Source organism: Agelaius tricolor, unplaced genomic scaffold (assembly GCF_023055355.1).
Source record: "Agelaius tricolor isolate 1412-34295 unplaced genomic scaffold, bAgeTri1.0.p SCAF_5, whole genome shotgun sequence".
In the NCBI taxonomy this organism is placed as follows: Eukaryota; Metazoa; Chordata; class Aves; order Passeriformes; family Icteridae; genus Agelaius; species Agelaius tricolor.
The window spans coordinates 32,923,989-32,944,993 of record NW_027269265.1 but is presented as its reverse complement, the minus strand read 5'-3'; the positions used below and the strand labels follow the sequence as shown (position 1 = coordinate 32,944,993).

General features: G+C 36.8%; 1 protein-coding gene across 27 annotated transcripts in view; it reads right to left on the bottom strand.

Moving 5' to 3' along the window:
* The window catches only part of GPHN (gephyrin), a 271,188-nt gene that overhangs the window by 14,869 nt on the left and 235,314 nt on the right, over positions 1 to 21,005 (bottom strand). For 14 of the 27 annotated variants that reach the window (XM_071427065.1, XM_071427068.1, XM_071427071.1 and 11 more), the window contains 5 exons: positions 18,368 to 18,487; positions 15,906 to 15,964; positions 15,565 to 15,718; positions 13,589 to 13,710; positions 4,576 to 4,647 (listed from right to left, as the gene is read on the bottom strand). In XM_071427065.1, coding sequence (XP_071283166.1) covers positions 4,576 to 4,647; positions 13,589 to 13,710; positions 15,565 to 15,718; positions 15,906 to 15,964; positions 18,368 to 18,487 — 527 coding nt within the window. The remainder of the gene's footprint in view (positions 1 to 4,575; positions 4,648 to 13,588; positions 13,711 to 15,564; positions 15,719 to 15,905; positions 15,965 to 18,367; positions 18,488 to 21,005) is intronic. The other 13 variants (XM_071427069.1, XM_071427078.1, XM_071427081.1 and 10 more) reach the window with 1 other exon arrangement.

Below are 21,005 nucleotides of genomic sequence, written 5' to 3'. Positions count from 1 at the left end.
ATCACCTACCACTCTGCAATAAAATGAGAGATCCCAGTTAAAATGGGACTAGAATCTTTAGTTAGGACTGACTTATCAAGCCATTGTCACAGTACAAAACCCATTGTTCATTACTAATTTCCAGGACCATTTCCACCACGTTCTTTGCCACAGGAGTCTCGTTCATTCAATGCAACCTCATTACCTGACAGTCACTGCCTGTCCTCGCTGCCCACTGCCACATACAGCTGCTGCTATTGGGTGACTAACAGAAACACTCATGGTTGTTGCATTTCTCTATGCAGCAGCCTGGGCTTTTATAAACCCAGGTCTTCTGGTAACCTTTACTTGCAAAACGTGTGCATGCACCATCACAGTCAGCACCTTGAACCTGTGTGCTTTACAGAGATCCTGGACACAGATACAGAAAGATACACATGCACCATAATGCACTAGATGCATGCACAAGTGTCTATTGTGAGTTCAAAAGCAGAGCTGGTCGACCTTTCTCGCCTGCTGTTTTACTTTATTTGAAAGTACCTCAAGTGTTTCAGTTATATTCTGAAAGACATGATTCTTCACAAATTCTGAGGAGCTACAGATTCCTGGACACACAGTGAAAATGGAAGTGCTTAGCAGTGATCCTACACAATCACACTAGAGACCAAAGTAGTCCAGCTGCTCTCTAAAATACAATAGTTGACTGCAAACTTCAACTAGAGGTGCCCTGAGCTTAGCACATTATGGATATGTTCCCACAAACTGGCAATAGTGGTTTGTACTACTAGTGGTTTGCATCTTAGGAAGTCTCTTCCCTGCTAAAGAAATGTTCCAGAAGAAGAGGTTTAACTGAGGTACAAAGACCTGCTAGAAATTCCCATTGCATGCAAAGATCCCAGTTAAACTTCTAGTTCTACCTCCAAAATAACAAAGCATTTGCCAAATTAAAATTTTCATCAAATGGTCTACTTGTATTCAGAGATCTCATCAAGTTCAATGACATTTCTTCTTGAGGAAAGATGGGATATGGATTTGATCCTTTAAGATTAACTTTCATTTTTTAACTGCTCATTCAGCTGAGGTGACAGATTTCAAAATGAATAGATGAATGCAGCGAGGCATAAAGACAGAGTCTGTCACCCACTTCTCACCTCATGGCCAAGAGGAATACTTTGCATATCAGTAATTTGCAGGATGCAGGATGGTGCATAGATGCCATTATTTTTAGCCAACTAAAATCCACCTTCTGTAAAATATAATATTGAATGTAAATCGATGAATACATTTCACTGAATGCAATTCAATGAATGAATATTTGACAGTAATAGGAATTCTGTGTTTTGACTTGTATGGTTCTTGAAAGCAGAAGAAAATCCAATTTTGATGGTGTATGTAGTAACATATGGACACACTTCTGAAACTGTATTTGTTTCAAAATTCTTAAGTGTATTTCATCATGTTCTCATAATGTATCTTCCTTTTACCTTCTGTGGTATTTCCCTGGATCACTCTGAACAGATGCAGTATGTTTTCCCTAGGAAAATAGGCCAGCTTGTGAAGAAAGCTGGAATAATTACAGCAGCTTTTGGCTTGTTTGACATAATTATCTAAGTTTTTTCTATTTGACAGAAATATTAAAGAATCTGTCTTTGGTACTTTTTGCTGTTCCTTTAATTGCTGCTGCAAATATAAATGTTACTTAGCAGAATATTCTTTTTCATGTTACATGTATGAACTTTTAGGGATTTTGGTTAGAGGCCTTCAATTAGAAGTCTTCAACTTTTTGCTGAAGTAACCATGAGAGCTGTCTAATGCCTTCAATGTTTTTTTCTATATCAGGATGATAATAGATTTTCTTCCACTGTTTCGTTGATCTGCTTCAGAAGACTCCCACTCATATATATGCCAGAATGACAAAACATCAGAGAGGTCAGAAAAACAGATAGCCATGGGAGTGCTACAGGAAAGTCTCATGCATAGAAGCCAGGTGCTTATGCACTGTGGGCACATTCCTGCAGGAAGGGTCCTTGATCACATCCTTGTCTGCTGCTTGTGTACATTCAGCTGCAAGCATTTCAGTGTAAATTGTAATTTTTTCCATAAATGCTAAAAGAACAAGACCAAAGCTTTGATAACAGCTGTCTTCAGTTGCTGTGCCATTATACTGACTCTTGAGCACTTAATTCTCTCTAAATCCAGTATAGTGTGTGTCCTTTGAATGTAAGAAGCAGCCTGAGAACTGCCAGTTTCCACTAATTAAAAAACTATCCCTGGCTATTTTTGCTGGCTGAAGATAATGAACCTTGTCAGTACACTTACCAGAAATCCATTAGTTTTTCTAAGAAATTGGACAGGATTACACAGGTAAAGATTTTTAGTTTATCTTCCTTCTAACAAAGGAAGTGAGTCAATATGGAGTCACTGAAAAGTTTTCACTTTTTCAGTGCACTGGTGAGTCTGAAGGGCAACTGTGGTTCTGCAATTGTTTCATTTAGAGCACTCATGAAATGAGAATTGGCTTATTCTGACACAACTGAAAATAAAATATATGATGGATGTAATTAGTGCCAGTTGTTTACATTTAGCAAATAATATCACCAAATCTGACACACAGTGAAATGGCATTGTAATCACAGAATTTCTTACTTTTTCATTTTACTTTAGCTTCAACTGTAAGAGTAAATTTTAAATAAATTTAAAAGGTATTTAAAATTATTTCATTCTGTTTACCCCTGTAAACTGGTGTAACTGCTATTGATCTACAGTATGGATGTCTCTAGGACAGGTAAAAAGGCAGTCCCTAAAAGCAATGCCTCACAATGAAGCAGTTACAATGAAAGCTTTCTCTAGGAAGCTCCAGCCCTTACAGAATCATAACTTAATCACTTGGAAAAAGGTCTGTCTTCAGAACAAAAATGATTGGGAAGCCACGGGTTAGAGACAATATAAAAAGATTCTCTGACATCAGCTGTGTCCTAAAACAAGTAGTTATTTTTTAGAAAATACCAAATGAAATATGGCATTGATTTTTGTTTCCTAAAAAAATTAAAATTCTCCATGAAGAATAAACTAAATAAGTGAAGAGAAGGAACTGAGAAACTTATCCTGTTTAAGACCAGCAATTTAATTTTTTTGACAGCTACTAGTTAGTGGAAGGAACTAGAACTTCATTTGTCTCTACAATACTGGACCATATTCCTTCAAGCACAAAGATGATTTAAACATAACAAAATGCCCATTGCCTTTTCTCCTGCTCTGGAAGCAGAAGCATTTTTTTATTGCTCATGCTTTGGGTAGGAAGACTTATTCTAGGGGTTGGTTTTTGTTGGTGCTTTCCCTCACACTGCCTAGAAGAGACTAAAGGCTTATTTAATGTTTTATGCAGTAGCAATGAGTTGTGAACTGACTTGTATGAGGAATTCCAAGTCCATCACCTGCTGGTAGATTTCATCTTTTAAGTAATTTCAGATAAAGCAGACAGTCTGTATCACGTTCTTCACAGTAATTTAAAATGTTTTAAATATAACAGATTCTCATAAATTTTTTGGATGTGTAGTATAGCTAAAGGTTTAGTCCATTACATAATAAAAACCTAGATTTATAACAACCTCGCTTCAGCATGAATAACTAATTGCTAAACAAGAATCAGTTTTTTGAAAGCCAGGGATATGGCAGATTGACTAAGTCACGAGAACAGCAATTTGTTTTGTTTTCCAGTATGCAAACATTAAGCTATAACCCAATCTTCCAACTTTTTCTTACACAAATGAGCCCATTTACCCTAGTGAGGATCCCCACATGTGAAGTTTTCAGGTACAGTCTTCAATAGGATTTTCATTCCTTTTCTACCCATTTTTATTTCCTACGTGAATGAAACTATAGAAACTCATTGTTTCTGTTTGTTAATGGAGAAAATGACAGGTGGTTTGTTCGCCCTCTGTCATCACTCCTGCTCCTTAGGCCTGTCTATGTTAAAGGGCAAGTTCTGAAAATTAATCTATATTATTAAATTATCTCCCTAAGTAAGACATAGTATATAATTGCATATGTATTTTGGAAAAAATGCATAGTGCATAGTTTAGAGATTTCCTGAGTGTTTCAGTTAGCCTGCTTTAGAGATGATCAGCATAGTGGTGGAAAACCAAGTATGCAGTATTACAGATTCACAGAACACCCTGAGTTGGAAGGGACCCACGAGGATCACTGAGGTCCAACTCCTGTTACGACTGAAGAATCACAGCAGTGACTTCCCTGGATTCCACTACTACCTTCAAGCAGGATTTTTCCTAATTGGCTCAGTTTTTAAAAGGGAAAAACCTTGCTGAATAAAGATGTTTGCTGCTACTGATGAGTAATGTAAACATTTTCATTTTAGCAATGTTGTGGAGCCATGTAAGTCTACAGTGCGCTGGTGCATAAGAACTTAACTGAAAAGGCAGTGCTACTTAATGGAGAGAAATAACAGACCATCTGCTCCTGTAGGCAAATGTTGGTAGGAATTGTGCTCCAAGCTCTGCCCTGACAGACACCTGGCCGAGCCTGCCTGTGAGCATGCACGTGCCTCACCGTCCCAAGTGGTTCAAAAACAGTGCTCACCAATCTGGTAGGCCTGTCTCCGCAGTGTTCTGGAAGCTCTGTGTCCCTTCTTCTTTAAAAACATCTGGCTTCCTGAGGGTAAAGGAAGCAGAAGGGGTATAATAAAGAAGCCAGGGAAGGAGAGAGTCTCCTGGGGTCAAAGGGAAGCTCTGTGCCCAGCTGTGTCCCCCTTGGTGGCTCTAGATATTCAAAATCATCACAGGAAATGCTTCCTCTTTGCATGGCCAGCCAATGGGAGAGAAAGGGAGCGCATGGGAACATCTTTCCCTTACAGTTCGGATGGGCTTCTCCCAAGAAATGAAGAGTAAAGTTACGGAAGGATTTAGGCTCAACTGGGCATGCCAGCAAAGCATAGTTCATCTTTCCTTGCAGTGTCTATGGAGAAACTTCTTTACTCTTGAATTCAAAACAAAGCAAACTGAAGTGTTAAACAGCTTGACGTTTTGGAAGGAGGATTACAGATAACGGGAAAATATTTGGAGATAGGCCCCATTGAAACATTTTTACTCACACTTTTAGCTTCTTATTCAGCAAATAGGTCTCAAGGTATAATAACTGTCACGGTCTTAACTTCAAGGGGGAAAGAGCTGTAATTATCCTAATTTGTTAACTCCATAGTCAATAAAGATGCCACTTCATTCATGAGAAGCTTCATACCCTGCTGCAAAAGGCAGGATTAGAAAAAATGTCCAAAACTGAGAAAGTTACTCCTATCAAGACCTTATTTAAAACAATTAATGATTTGTTATGAATTCCCAATTATGAAGGCAGCATTACCTTTTACATATACTTCTTCCATGTCAGTTTTGCTGTGAAAAAACTATTTTTAGATAGTGTCCTTTGTAAAAGGAATATGAAATCAATAGAAATGATGTTTTTATACTCTTAAATGTAGGGCAATTAAATGCTAAAAAATCTTCATTAGACACGAAGATTTATAAATATATATAAAAAAACCCTGAAATCAGATATTCATGATTGAAATGGACCATGACATCAGTCATCGCTGTGTGACTCTTGAGCCATTTCTCCATATCAGCTGGCTACACAGTTAACAACAACAAAGTCAACCTCCCTCCCCAGTCCATGGCCAGCTGAGCCTGCACAAGGTGGCTTCAGTCTGGCATTTCAAAGATCATTTCTGTGCTGCAGACACTCATGTCCTGTCTGACTGGGGAATGTGAGAAGAAGATTGGGCCAATGTCCCTACACTACTGTTACACATGCCCAAACTCACTGCTAACACGATATCTAAAATCCTCTTTTGTCACCTTGTAAATCCATGCCATGTTTCTCCTCATAGTTCATAAAGAGGGTCTGTCAGATTGAATGCATACTAATGTTGATAGGAAGAGATGGAAAAATATTCAAATTATTCAGGTTAAAAGTTTAGATGTCCATTTCTTTCTGACAGGCTTCCCAAGAAAGCCATTTCCTAAAATGGCTTCAGTCTCTCATTTTCTCTTCCATTTATTGCCAGAGTAACAAAGTCAATCTCTGTTTCTCAAAACAGGGTCCCTGTGTGATGAAGTGACACACAAAAGACTTTGGGATTTCATGAATGATCCCAGATTCTGGTTTAACCACCAATGTTACAGACAGCAGTCTCAACAATCCAAAATCTTTTCCAGCGTGATGCTAAGCTCTGTTGTGTAATTTCTGCTGGCACTAGTCTTCTGATTTTATGCTTCTACTATGTATTGTCCATTAGAATAACATAAAAATTAATTTAATTCTCTGAAATAATACTTAGGAGATTATTTGCAACCAGGATAAATAACTCTCTTTTTTTTATGATTTAGTATTTAAAATAGTGTGAGAACCTCCCTGAGCTTGCTTTTGTTGGAATTGTAAATAAATATGCAATCTCATTTTGATATAAATATCAAAGCATTCGATTTAGTTTCCTAATAACTAATTACTATCACTGTTAAAATTATACTTTACTTCCACTCTGAATCAGTCTAACTTGAATACATAGGCATTGCTGCTGAAATAGAAAGCTTATCAAGTTTGTTCTCCATGTGGCTCAGTATTACTGGAAGGTAATCAAGTGATCTTGTAAGAACATCTGTTGAACTAAACAGCCTGAGTTCTGGTATTACTTTAGTACTCAGTCCATCTTTTAACCACTTAAGAAATTTAATGGTTCTTGTCCTGGGAATACAAAGGTGAGGGCAAATTTCATCTTCTAATTCTAGAGGAGATTAGCTCTTTATATATATATGTATATATATGTGCTAGAACTTCTATTTAGATGATTCACAAATGTTTCCTTAAATCTTTACTTCTTAGGATATAAACCTCCAGTCTGTAAATTTTACTTATATTCTTTACTCCTCTATATATCAATTAATATTTGGTTGTATTAACAGCCAAATATTACTCAACCCAGTTTTGTAAGTGATTCCCATCATGGACACAGTGAGCCATCTTCAGTGTTCACCACCTCTTTGACCGTTCTGTATCTACTGCCTTTATTAGTTTTCATTACTTTCTTCTAGGATATTAGTAAAATTTCAAGCCTCAAAAATTTCTCAGTGACTTGGAAACTCAAATTCCATTTTATGCTCTAGGCATTAAGAAAGTTGAAAGTCATTTAAGTGAAGGATACTTTGGCCTCTAGAAGCTGAAATTCTCTTGAAAACGGAACTTATCTCTTCAAGGACTTTTAAAATTGTTAACTTAAGCCTCAAAAATGGACCATAAAAATTAGTAATTTTTATTTTCCTCAAACAAATAGATTCTCTCTGTTTTCAAAGATAGGATTTTCAAAGTGTTCTGTCCTCTTTATTATCTGGTCTTTACTGTCAATGTGCTACTACTGAGCTGTGATTCTAAACATGCTAATTCAGGAAGGAGCCCATGCTTGTGTTGAACACAGTTAGGAGAATGACACACTGCTGTGCATTAGCTTTGCACCAGTCACCTCTACAGCATGAAATTTTATTACCTGACACACTATGTATTTTCCTACTGGTACAGAAGACTCCCTAGGACTTGCACTGTCCCATTTCACAAGTTCTTTTTTCACCTCTGTTTTGGCTGAGACATTCCTTCGTGGTTTTGGAAGACGTGCATTAGATGAGATGACTTGTCAATATGACAACTTATCTGAAGATTTCCCTAATGATTATCAAGAGTTGTTGTGACAGATATTAAACATTTCTGCTTGAAAAGGAGAATATTCTTGGCAGGGCACAAGGAAGGAGAGGACATCTACATCTGAATCACCTTCAAACCATTACTCTGTGTTCCTGCATTCATTAGGCTATGATCAAAATTTATAACAACATCATTTTTTGAGTAGAACTGGAAGTGAAGTCACTTTAGCAAAACCTAATACTGTGACATTTAATGTACTGTCTTTTCTCTAACATGCATTTTCTTACAGCCATTTGTTAAATGATACTACTACTACTAATTTGGTTCACAGTATATTTGCTTTTACCCAAGCTGGCATTAAGCTGGAGCAGGGAGAGACCAGGATTCTGTGCCTGGATTTTGCTCATAACTCATATTCTAACTCGTATGATGATATATATCAGGCTGATTTTGCATGAGAAATTTTGGAGTTGGAGCAGTTTCTTCCCTCTCCTCCCTCCACTCCAGATGTTCCACCAATATTATAACAGTAGTAATTACATGCAAGCCTCACAAATACAAAAGATTTAAACTTTTTTTTGGGATGACAAACTTAAAATTGAAGCTGACTAAATCCTTCAATAAAATTTCAGTAGCTATCTATCAAAGCTTTTATTTTAGGGATATCACAGAGTAATGCTGTTACAACAGCAAGGGTGATTTTTAATAGGTTTACCTGTCATTTAGGAGCTCTATGTCTAATAGTATGTCAAAAAGGAAAGGTAAACAAATAAGAAACTAAACACTTCCCATGTAGAAAAGCTCTCATAAACTGCTGATTTAATAACTATTCAGATAAATCTTTCAAGCAAGTGATGAAATAATATGAATTTCCTGAATTTTTCTCCTAAAGAGAGTGTCTCTTCACTGTGAAATCACAGACTCATAAATGAAAATGCTGTAGGAAGCAACTAAATATTATACATGCCTCTGATAAAAATGATAAGGGAATTAGAAAATAGGGAAAAGAATGCAGAGAAGGGGGAAATGCACTCAGGTAAACAAAGGTAAAAGCAGAGGAAATTGAATTCATTACATACATGATCAAAATTCCTTAGCAAACCTAATAAGTCTTTCATAGAAGAAAAGCTGTCAAAACTGAAGATGACTTTGTAAAACAGAGGCCCATACTGCAGCAGATTTTGCTAGGGCTAAATTTTACACTTTAAACAATGGAATACAAAGAACAACACAAATGAAATAATCAGACACCAAAATATCCTGACAATTAGACTTCTACAGATCAGATCAGAAATGCAACTTATTTTTATCATTGGTTTCCAAAAAAAAAAAAAAAATTCATAAACTATAAGATAAGCAACGCAAATGAAAGCCTTTTTAACTTGGTCTTGTTATTAGGAGGCAACATTGAAAAGTATGTTGGAATGCCAACTTTAACTGGCCAGTTGTTTTTTTAATTTTTAGCAAGTGTCAGTGAGATTCAGACAAGAAATGTAAGACACAACAGTAACAACAATATCAGAAGGGTTCTTCCTTTCCTTAGTTTTGCATTTGTTTCTTGTGTTTGCAGTAGTTCTGGAAATGGATTTATCTTCCATTTCTACTCAGAGATGTGTGCTTTTGAAACAGCTTGGATTTTACGTGCTAAGAACACAAATAGAGAAAATTTTGGCTTCTGGCCAGACCTAACTTCAGCTGTATCACATTCCCAGGTCTGTTCCTTTCTCCTATTGCTTTCTTCTAGGATTTCAACTGTAAACTTTATCTATAGGTTTTGGAATGGCTGTTTTTTATTTTGAAGATTGTGTGATATATACAATTTATGAGAACAGAAATGATGGTGACAATCTCAGAAATCATTAAAATACTCCCAAAAGAAATATAATATTGGTTTCAAATGAAAGTGCAGCTTTAGCCTAAGTCAGACTTGAGTGGTCAGTTCAAAATGTAACTTCATGTATGATTAATATGCAAAGGCATTTTAAAAATGCTTCTAACTACTCTTCAGAAACCCAGACATTCAGTGTGCTTCCCCATCTTTTTACACTCTCTGTGTTTACATGTATCACAATCCTGGGCTTTAAAGCAGCTGGACAAGCTATTTTTTTACCTAAACACCTCTGAGTGATTTGTATGCTGAAATTATATATAGGAATAACCTCTAAATTTGTCTTTGCAAATAATACTCTAAAATTTTTTTATGCTTGAATATTAGAACTGCAAATATGATTGAAGAGGATTCACATGGTTGTTAGAAACCTGACCCATTACAGCAATTGTAATACTCAACTGTGCTCCCTATTAGCTTCTGTCTCCCACTCCATTAGTGCTTATAGTGCACAGGAAGTGATACTCCCAGTAAAATGAAGCAAAATTTACCCCATGAAATTTGTTTTGAAAAAAGGAAATAGGAAAACAACCATCTAAATCTAAAGTATGGGAAGGAAGAAATATATACCATGATACATTAAAAAAATAAAAAGTACAAGTTTTCAACTTTTCCATCTGAAAAGTATGTTTGCCAGTATTTTTACTACACCAGTAGATATTGCAGGCATATAAAATCTTCCTGTTTTTCAATGTCTGGATACATATTATACACACAAAATACACATATATATGAGCACACACAAACACACATAATCTATGGTTTAACTTCAGTAAACCATAAAACAGACACTGAAGGCTTGTTCCTCTCTTCTACAAACATGCTAACTCAAGTGTCATAATTGCACCCTTTGTAACATCTTTCTGCTAAGTCTCCTGCATTTGTTCAAGTGCCACAGTACTCCACCAAATCAGTCATGTTAGTCCAAAAATATGTACTGAAATATTTGTATGGGCAACACTCTGTTAGCTTTATTAACGTTATGAAATAACACCGTACTTCTTATCAAACTGATTTACACAGTCAGAGTTTCCCTTTGAGTGAAACAGAACTGCTGGTGCATTTTGCTGTAAAGATAAGGATTGGGCATGTGAGTGTGGAAGATGGCAGAAGACTTGCTAGGACCGAATCCTGATATCTGGTGCAGAAGATTCTTAGCTAAGTCAACAGTGCTGAATTATTCTTTCAAAAGTTACTGCAAAGTACACTCTGTGATTGGAGGCTCATTATTTCTATTCTATGAGCTAAAGTAACTACCTCTGCAGAAGCTGCTTTGTTAGCATGAAACAGAAAAAAGCAGAAAACCAAACATTTAAAAAGAACTGTTACTACCTTTGCCAAGGTAATGCTATCTCAAGACTCAGAGATCATTTTAGTAGCTAAGATTCAAAAGAATCCACCTCTCACATAACAGAAAGCAAAGCTGCAGGCACTTCCTTAGACTGATATATTTGTTTGTTGCCTGGTGTTCAGCTAGCATCTGACAAGTAAAAACAGGTCATAAAATACATTTGTAAAAAATATAGAAAAGCAAAAAAAGTTCTCTTGGGCCTTAAATCTCCCTCACTGCAAGAAAGACATTCCAAAGAAGAACAATGAAGCTGTTGAAGGATCTGGGCCACACGTCTGATGAAGAGTGTCTGAGGGACCTGGAATTGTTCAGCCTGGAGAAAAAGAGGTGCAGAGGAGACCTTATCACTCTCTACAGCCACCTGAAAGGAGGGTATAGCCAGGTGGGGATCAGTCTCTTCTCTCAAGTAACTTGTGATAGGATGAGAAGAAATGGCCTCAAGTTGCAGCATGGGAGATTTAGATTGGATATCAGGAAAAATTTCTTCTCTGAAAGGTCCTTCAAGCATTGGAACAGGCTGTCCAGGGAAGTGATGGAGTTTCCACCCCTGGAGGTATTTAAAAGACATGTAGGTGTGGCACCTGGGGACCTGGTTTAGTTGTGGACTTGGCAATGCTGGTTGGACTTCATGATTCTAAAGTCTTTTCCAACTTAAATGATTCTATGATTCTAAAGCTGTTTGCTGTTTATTACTGAGAGCTTTCAAAATTATTTATCTTCACAGACTCTCCATGCCTAGGAGGTCACAGAAACAATTCCTGAAGGCAATGGAGTACATAGCTACAGCTTTGCACAATGACCTTAAGTTAAACTTTTTTAACCTTTTTAAACTTTTGATAGTGTTCACTTTACAGCAAAGTTGAGACTATAGCTATTTGATTAGGACAAAGCCATAAAGAACAAACAAGCTTTACACTCCTTTTTTTTTCAGAGGGGACTACCAGGGAAAGCATCTTTTCCACTGCATAAAGCCATTGGTAACACAGGATGTAAGATGCCATTGACAATAATGTTGGTAACAGTAGCTGTTACTTTTGCTCCTGCAGCTGGTAAAAAGTTCCACCTACAGTATTTTGCTGAAGAAAACCCCTGACAATCCCTTTACACAGAGATGACTCCCAGGAAGTAAGAGATTTTTTGTGGCTGTTTTCTTTTTTCTTAGCTACACAAATATAGAACCTGATCTCTGGATATAATACTTTCATTTGAAAACTTCTCTACTTGTATTTACAGTTTAAAAAGGTCCTTATAATATGGAAAGCTCCAGTGATCCTGGAGCAATTTATCTATCTCATTTAGAAACCACTCCTGGAAAGAACAGCCTCATGAGTTTAGACTCTGTATGGCATCACCACCTGAAACTGGAAGCATTCATGGGCAGGAGGGCTGGGTATCTCTTGCTGGTTGGAAATGCAGTGGTGTTTTGCTAGGTTACAGAAGCAAAAAAGGATACTTGGATGCAGTGAGAGTATCCAGAAGGGTTTACCTTCCCTAAGATCACAACTGTGATGTCACATTCCCTGTATGAGTACTTCAAACTCAACTGCATTTCCTGCAGCCACCATGCAAGTTGGTTTAATTATTGCAAAACCATGCAGGGGCTGGCCCATTCATACACTTTCTGTCAAGCTAGTCATGTTTTGTATTGAATACTGCTTTAGGGAAGACTGGGTTTGAAATTACCTGCTCTGTAATAGTAACCTGGTTGGATTCCCTTTTAGTCCCTGACTGGGACCTTGTCATCTGCTTATCTGCTTTTCTTTTTTTTTTTTTAATTTATTTTTACTTTTAATTACCCACTGGGATGACCTGAACAACTCCCTGTCAAACCAAGCCCATCAGTTGGTTTGATACCCCAACTGAAAAGTAAGAAAGACCTTTCAAAGCCTCCAGGTCGCAATACATTGAGGAAATACATTATGCTGAGAAATTCAGGCCATGGATAGCAGTCACTGCCCAGTCTTGGGAAGGACAGAAAGCTGAACACTTTAATCACTTATCCCAGAGCTCTCAAGAGATGTCACTTCACTACCACTGGGAAACAAGGAGTAATCACTGTCAAATGAACAGAAAGACTGATCAGTAGGGTGCTACTCTGGGGCAATCAAAGTAAAGACCATTAAAGTTAAAAAAAAAATAAAAAATTCTTCCACATATTTCTGGAAATGATGACCAACATGCAGCAGTGGGTCCTTCTTCAAAAGAGAATTACTCAGAATATGACAAAATTGTATCATCTAAATCAATTTTGGCATGGAAAATAAACTCTGAGAGAAACTTTCCTTCTCCCTTTATTTGACCAGAAAAAAGGGTAGCTGCTGTAGAATTGTCTCCCCTTATGTGTTTTAAGTATAGTGCTTGGAAGGATACTGCAACAAAAAATTCAATTTGCAACAGGAAATAGATGATCTGTTTCAACAAACAGAATGCAAAACAAATTAAACACCATTAAATACTATTTTTTTTCAAAATATTTGTCCTAATATTAAAATAGATTTATTTCTTGCTATAATGAAAAGGATGAAATACTTTCTCCAAGATGTTCCTTGTCACAACACTGTGACATTTGTAATGAGTGACATTTTCTCTGGTATTTCTTTTTCCCATGGATGCCATGAAGTGCATCACATGAATATGAAGTGACATCTTTACTAACATGTGGTACTTACTTATCACCCACAATTCCCAGGTTGATTGTTGGATAGCCATGCTCTTGGATTGTAGCTAGCAGAGTTGAACGGTTACTGTCCCGAATCTTGCCTGGCAAGAGGTCATCCTCAGGATTCAGCAGCTATAAAACCAGAAACACTCAGTCAGTCTCCTTGGAACACTGTGCTTTACACAAGTCAAGCGAGAATTATTTCTTCAGGTTGGACAGGATATTTTTAGACACATATCAGGAAACATATGTATAAAGTGATTAAGTGAATTTAAATTAATAAGATATGCAATGTGCTTGTTTAGTCCAATCCTCCACATTGTTTAGTTTGTTTCTACTGGTTCATGTCTGCAAAACATTCTTACTCCTTATGAGTACATGGCTTCTAATCTCAGACATTAGCAATCAAACAAAACACTTTCAAGTTTTCACGTTATTCTTCCTCTTTAAATGATTCTAAGGGAACCTCATTGATGTTGTTAACCAGATTTAAAGGCATTAATGAGCATTTTGAATTTCCTTGTCTGCTCACCAAAAAAGATATCTTAAACACAACAGTCTGGATTAATGAACAATATTGGATTAATGAACAGAAGCCTTATGCTTAGTTCTTATATAAATTACTGTTTTGGATTAAGAACTTTCTCTTAAGATAGCCTGTTGTGGCAATTACCTCGCATGTGTCATGTATTTTGGAAGCTAAACTACAAAACATACATATATAAATGTATGTTTTATATATATTAGAAATTCTAATGTAGAGCACAAAAGACAATACAATATTGACAAGAGGTAAATAATACTACTACTAATAAGAACTTATCTGTCAAAATCACAGCATTAGGTAGTAAGGTAAGAATAATGAGAAGTGGAGCATGGGTAAATTTTATGCTTTGGCTTGCAGCTCTGTTTCTGTGAAGATTGTCATAGGATGTTAAAGAATGTTTTAGCATTTTATAAAAGAGAATGTCTACATCAGTAAAGGACCCTTTAATGACATGCAAGAATCTTCAGTCTTGCATGTGGAAGCTACCAGTCAGAAAATCACCACCTGTAATCCTTGTAGCTCTATGGATTTATTCCTCAGTTAGTGGTTTGGTTCCTGCATGCCACACCCTGTTTATGTTACGAAATCTGGCAATAATCTGTACCCCAGATGACAAAATTCAACCTATGAAAAGTTTTCAAAGTCTTTCAAAATTGAACATATTCAAGCTGCATGAGAATACAGCTACTGAGTTAATATTTGAGGCTGGATTTCAAAAAGTTTGTCTTAAAGGACAGTCAAAACGTCATGCTGTCTTAAGCCACATATCTCAACCCACATGTTCTTTAGATTTTGCTCTTCCTATTCTTTGTCCTGTTGCTGGAAGAAGTAAGAGGGCACAGTTGCTGGCCTGGGTCAACACACAATGTATGTAAAGTTAGTAAATTAAGTTAATCTTAAACCTGATTTTTCTGATGTAGTTAAAGCAATTATAAAGCTGGTCTGCAGTTCTACCAACAGGAGAGTGTCTGGATTTCAACATGTGCTACTATAAGAAAGAATATTGAGGCACAATACTGCAACAAGGCATTTGGTAGAACTATTGAGTTTTCCAAGTCAGTTTGTCTGCCATTGTGTTATAGACATAGAGGATGTTTCTTAAAATAAATTACTCTTCAGTCATGACTGGCAACATGAATTACAACCCCAACTACCCCACAGGTTCTTCCTTGCTGGCAGGAGGAAAACAGTTGGCACATGGTTGGATACATTACCAAAATTTTGGCAAAGAGAGTGTGAGACCTGTGAGAAAGCCCCTAAGGGAGAAAACACAAGCAGATTATTATGGGTTGATGCCTCACAGAAATAGCTCATGTCAGCATGAGTTGCTGTCAAAAGTGAGTCTGCTTGGGAGTAGGGTGGAAGTCACTAATCCAAAACATTGCCTCAAAAAAAAAAGACAGTATTTCAGACTATAATTCTAAACAAACTTTTCTTACCTCATTCCCTGTTGACATTACTGCAACCACTGGAAATTTGTTAACTTCTACTTCAGTTACTCCAACAGTTGCTAGGAGACCAATCTCAGATGGACCCATGTGGGTTCCTTTAGCCAGCACACATTCACCTCTTTTAATGTCATGTCCTATGGGTCTGAAAATCAGGACAGAAAAACAACATGAAAGAAAAATAGGATGAGATCCAAAGTACCTTTCCTTCACTGGTCCTGCTCCAGTCTTAGTCTGACTGTCAAACTGTCAGTACTACTCATGATTAAAAAATTACTTTGAAATTCATCAGACCTTCAATTCCTAACAGAGATATTTTAATAAATACAGACCTGATATCTTGGCCTGGCCGAGCTTGCACCAGGATTCGAACTTCTAGTTCTTCAGTGCCCTACAAACACAAGCACATCACATATGGTCAGCTGAACTATTCAAATAAGATTAATGTTTAATTTCTCAGAAGTCTACACAGCACTCATTACACTGAGACATTATGGCTTAAGCATCATGTTGTTCTCCTGATTTGTTTGTAAAGGTTGTAACACAATGTGTGCTAAAACTGAAAAGCACTTTAAGAAATGCTCTTTATGATGAGCTCACTCGGGGAGGACCAGCACTGAATATGTAGTTTTAGCTTCCCCTTTTTTTTTTTTTTAATGATACCTGTGTTTATATAGATTTCCTGTTTACCTCTTGATCTGATATACTGAGTGGATTCTTTCTACTCCTCTCAGCCAACTTGATCTGGTCAAACCATTTCAAAGATGGCACTTCAAACAGACCATTAGTCTGGCAGACATTACATTAGCAGAAAGGTGGAAAGAAGCTGTGTGCTGCAGCTGTTTCAGGATTCTCATGTAGATTCCTGTAGTGGATACTCCTACTTGAGAGCCTTGTATGAATCAGAAAGGGGCTCATTCACCTTGTTTATTTACTGTGAACAAGAGACAGTGGCCTGAAGAGTCTGATGCATTTCCTTGCTCAGAATGTCAATGGTTTGGTGATTCATTCAATGCCAATAAATGGTACATGACCTCTATCATTACTATTTAAATTTAAGCCCTGCAAATGGGTTGATGATATATACACTCAGTTTTGAGATAGTGCCAGCCTGTCAGTACCACTAAATCTAAACTTAGACTAGAAAAAATTCTGGTTTTACATTATGATGTAGTGCTTATATTTGCAATGTGGTAGTCCTCTGAAGATGAGATGGGGAATGGCCACAAAAACTTGCTCAGTAAGGCTAATGGAATTGATTAAAAAGCAGTGAAGGCAATGGTGTATTTTGCAGGAAGACATAATCTATACATATACATCTGTAACCTCAAAGCAGGATTGATAATTTCAATAATTTCCCTGCTAGGAAGAAGGACATCTTCAACAGCTTGCTGAGTCCATTAGATGTAAAAGTCTATGCATTTAATAAGATTAATAAGGCATGAGAAAGGATCCTGAGAGTGAGTTTCAGTTTTTGCAGACTTTATCAGTTTTGAACACTAGAATTCATCTGCTTATACCCCAGCTGCAATTACAATGTTGACACTGAGCTATGGTGAAGTGCAACAGCTTGTCAGAACAGCAGCAGTAGAGCAAAGGCTGATCTGAGCACAGAACCATACACATAGTTCATTCCAAAGCTGAACTTGGAAGTTGTGTCAATAAGAGACACATCTTCTCGCCTTGAAGTCTCTCAGATGACAGCAAACATGATGATTGTGCCTTGAAATCACAGCTGGGATTCAGAAGCAAACACAGCAACACAAAGGAAGTCTAAGATGGACTCTTTGGAATAAAGTTGTTTACAGAGAGCTCCTCTGCTTCATAAAAAGCACATTTCATATGTTGAGAGAATGGTGCATACAGAATTAGTACTACAGTATTCATATTTTTTCTGTGGTTTTTTTTTTTCTGTGTTTTCTTTCTGTGTTCTTATTTGCAGCACCTGTAAGGTAGTCCACTATTATGATGTAAAGGGAGGCTGGAAAATCTGTTCAAAAACAGGTTTATGCCTACAATCTGGAGGATTATGCACCTTATCCATTTATTGGTTTTCAGAAGTCCTAAATTCAGTAATGTTCTCATTTTAAAGGCGCACAAATGTCTTTTAAAAATCTTAGTTGTAGTTTAAAAAAACATTTACTTCCTCTGTTTCATAACAAAACCTCTTTTCCTAAACAGATTCACTGGAAGGCATTTGTATAAGAAGTATTCTCCAAAATCCAACAAATTCTCCTTTGCTGAAACAAGACCAACTCTGATAATACAGAACTGTCCTTATAGCACAGTTTAAAGCAATCCAAGTCCTCCCATAGATTTTGCAGCACTTAAAACAGAAGTGCAGAAAATCTTATTCAGCTTTAATTACATCAGCAGTAATACACCGTATTATTCTAAGATCATAATGTAATTTAAAAAAATAATCCCCTTCTTATCTGGTGAGATTTCCACTAGCCTGTGTTTTAAAATGTAATTACAGTAGGCAATTGAATTGGACTGTGGGCATGGATTTCCAAGAGGCATCTGCCTTTCACTCCAATCATGCTCCCAAACATTTTAGAGTCAGCGCTCAACAATTTTGATGAAAAATCAGTCAGAACAGGAAGGTCTGTGGTACTGTTATCACAGCCTGAAAAAGTGAGAATTGCCACTAGGAACTGATGCAAAAACCCTCAAACTTCTCAGATTACTGAAGCGCTTTTCTGTATGACTGACTTCCATATTACAGGATTGTATCATGTGCCATTTGCTGCCACACACAAAAGAAAAATGAGTTTTTTAACTTGTGACTCACATCATCTGATTCCCTGATGAGCTCTGTATCTTCCACCTGCACCACTGCATCAGCACCACATGGAATTGGAGCACCAGTTGTAACTCGCATTACCTGACCAGGCATCACAGTCTGAGTTGGCTGAAAAATAAAAAATCAGAAATTAATCTCTTTTTGAAAAAAAAAAAAAATCAAGCCACTGGAACTTTATGCAAGTAATCTATCTGAAAGACCAGAATTCTTATTTGCTGCATGACTTTTGATATATTGTGAGCAATATCAACAGGTACAATAAAGTCCAATTCATACCTGGCTTTATTTATATGGCCACATATTAGGTGGCTTCAGGTTTTTCTCCTCATATTTCTATCACATGAACAAGAAGAAGGAATATACTTTCAGAAGAAGGGATATACTAATACTCAGAAAAATATTTGGCACAGAAAAATAACTGGCTTAAAAATTTAACTGTTAGATGGAAACTTCCATGAACAAAAATCTAGCAGGTCTCAGTACATAAATATTTTTGCAGAGCACTCTGGCTGCCAGGGCTGAAATTGCTTTGGTTGGATTTTTGTTCTGTTTTACCAGCACACTATTTATGAAAAGCCAACATATAACAGTAATGTAACCAACTGCTTAATTTTTAGGCACATTTCTTAACACTGAGAGAGCTCAATACTAGTTCACAGAAAATATCTATTGAGGGTCAATTTAGAATTGCCTAAAATTGATAATATTCTACAATTCTATAAAGTCACAGGACATTAAAAAGTTTCAGCAGAAGCAGTACAAAGAACAGAAAAATATCCGAACAACATGATAAAACAAATTATATGGTTTTAATAACACTTCTCACCAGGCAGACTATTTTAATAAACATTTGTCAAAATCAAGGTAAAACTGTAATTTGGCCATAACTACTTAAGAAATAAATAACCAAAAAAAAATCCTAAAAAATGAAACTAAAGGAAGCTGATATGATGACTGAGATTTCATTGCTGGCTCCTCCCAGCACGGCAGGAAGCCTGGCCTATCTAGGTTTCAGCGTTATAAGTGAACATGTGCTACACAGAGATCTATGCAGCTGTGATCAGAGTAAATACTCTGTACGTGCCACACGTATAACTCATGTGCACATTGATTCTAAACTCCATATGCAGCTCTGGAATTCATCCAGGACTTCTCTAACTGTAATTAGCACACATTTGGCAGCAGCCCACAGGCTGCAGGCAGTACCTCCCAGGACTGCTACCTGCTCCTGCCCAGCAGGAATTTACTCCATGACTTCTGCCGGGGCTGACAGACACCACCAAACTCTAGACCAGTGGTCAGCACTTCAGCTGCATAAAGCTCTTTGCCTTGCCCATTCTTCTAGTCCACTTCAGCACTGTCATAACCTCTGAAAGGCGAGTTTTACTTTTAAATGTGTGTATTTCACACATTTGGTACAGAAGCCATAGGAATAGGGTGGGATGGTTTTTATCTGGCTTACCACAGCATCACAGCGACCTTTGTATTCCAAGAAATAACTGAGCCTAGAACTGACTGAATCTTAACCCTTTTCTGCAGGTAATGGAAATCTAATATCCTTGGAGATGAGAAAAAATAAACCCCCACTTGCCATATGTCACAGTTAGTGTATTTTTAGGGCAAGATTCATGCTATCATGTAAGTATCTAAACCAGATGACATTAAAAAAAAACTTTTAAGGAAATGGCATTTATTCCTCACCCCAGACTATACAAGGAGTTGTGGATGGATAGCTGGAACACTGCCATTTGTACTAAAGCTGCTTAAAAGGGAAAATAATGCAATCTAGTGTGTAATTTTGATTTTTATGAAATGTTACAAAAGGCAAAGCTTACATCTTGGATTATTGCATATCATTGTAGATATAATCTAAAGATACATTACAAATAGGTAATATTGTTTTGAACTTAGTAAGTGTTGCTCGCTTAAATTTCAGAGGAATATATTGCATAAAAAAATCTGCCTATTAAAATGCATCACAAAGAATACAAAATGTCTACTACTGCCACAAATCACAGCCTATGGTGATAAAATGTGCTGTAACTAACCATATTTTTGGAGTTTATTGTTAGATGAGTTAATTTTTGAGATGCAATGATGCGATACATTTAAACAAATTCATGATACAATTGCTTTTAGAACTGGTCATGTTGCTCATAAATTTAATTTCATTTTTGTCTGCTGAGAATTTGATCAGATTAACTTTATGAACAAAAGTCAACCATTAGATTTATTTGTGAATCTCCAGGGCTGTGTTCCTCTATGATAGATTTTTTGGAGATAAAGAAATGATTGCTTCTCAGAAAACATATTAATGTGCAAAAATTTCACAGAAGCTCTTGTAAAGGCCTTTGAGATCTCACTTTTACCTGCAATGGGGCAATACTGGTTTCTGTCCTTTGCCTTCATTACTGACAACTTACTCAATTTTAGTCACTGAATAAAACCCAGAAATAATTTACTAAGCACAACCCCTATCGCAGGCAATTTCTCCTGCACATGATTACCCCTCTCCTGTGTCATTTAGAATGATCCATGCTCCTTTCTGTAAAAAGGCACAAGTTAATGGAATAGTGGAAAATGCCTGCTTTTCATTCTAACATTGTAGCTGGTTAGTTCTAGTTCC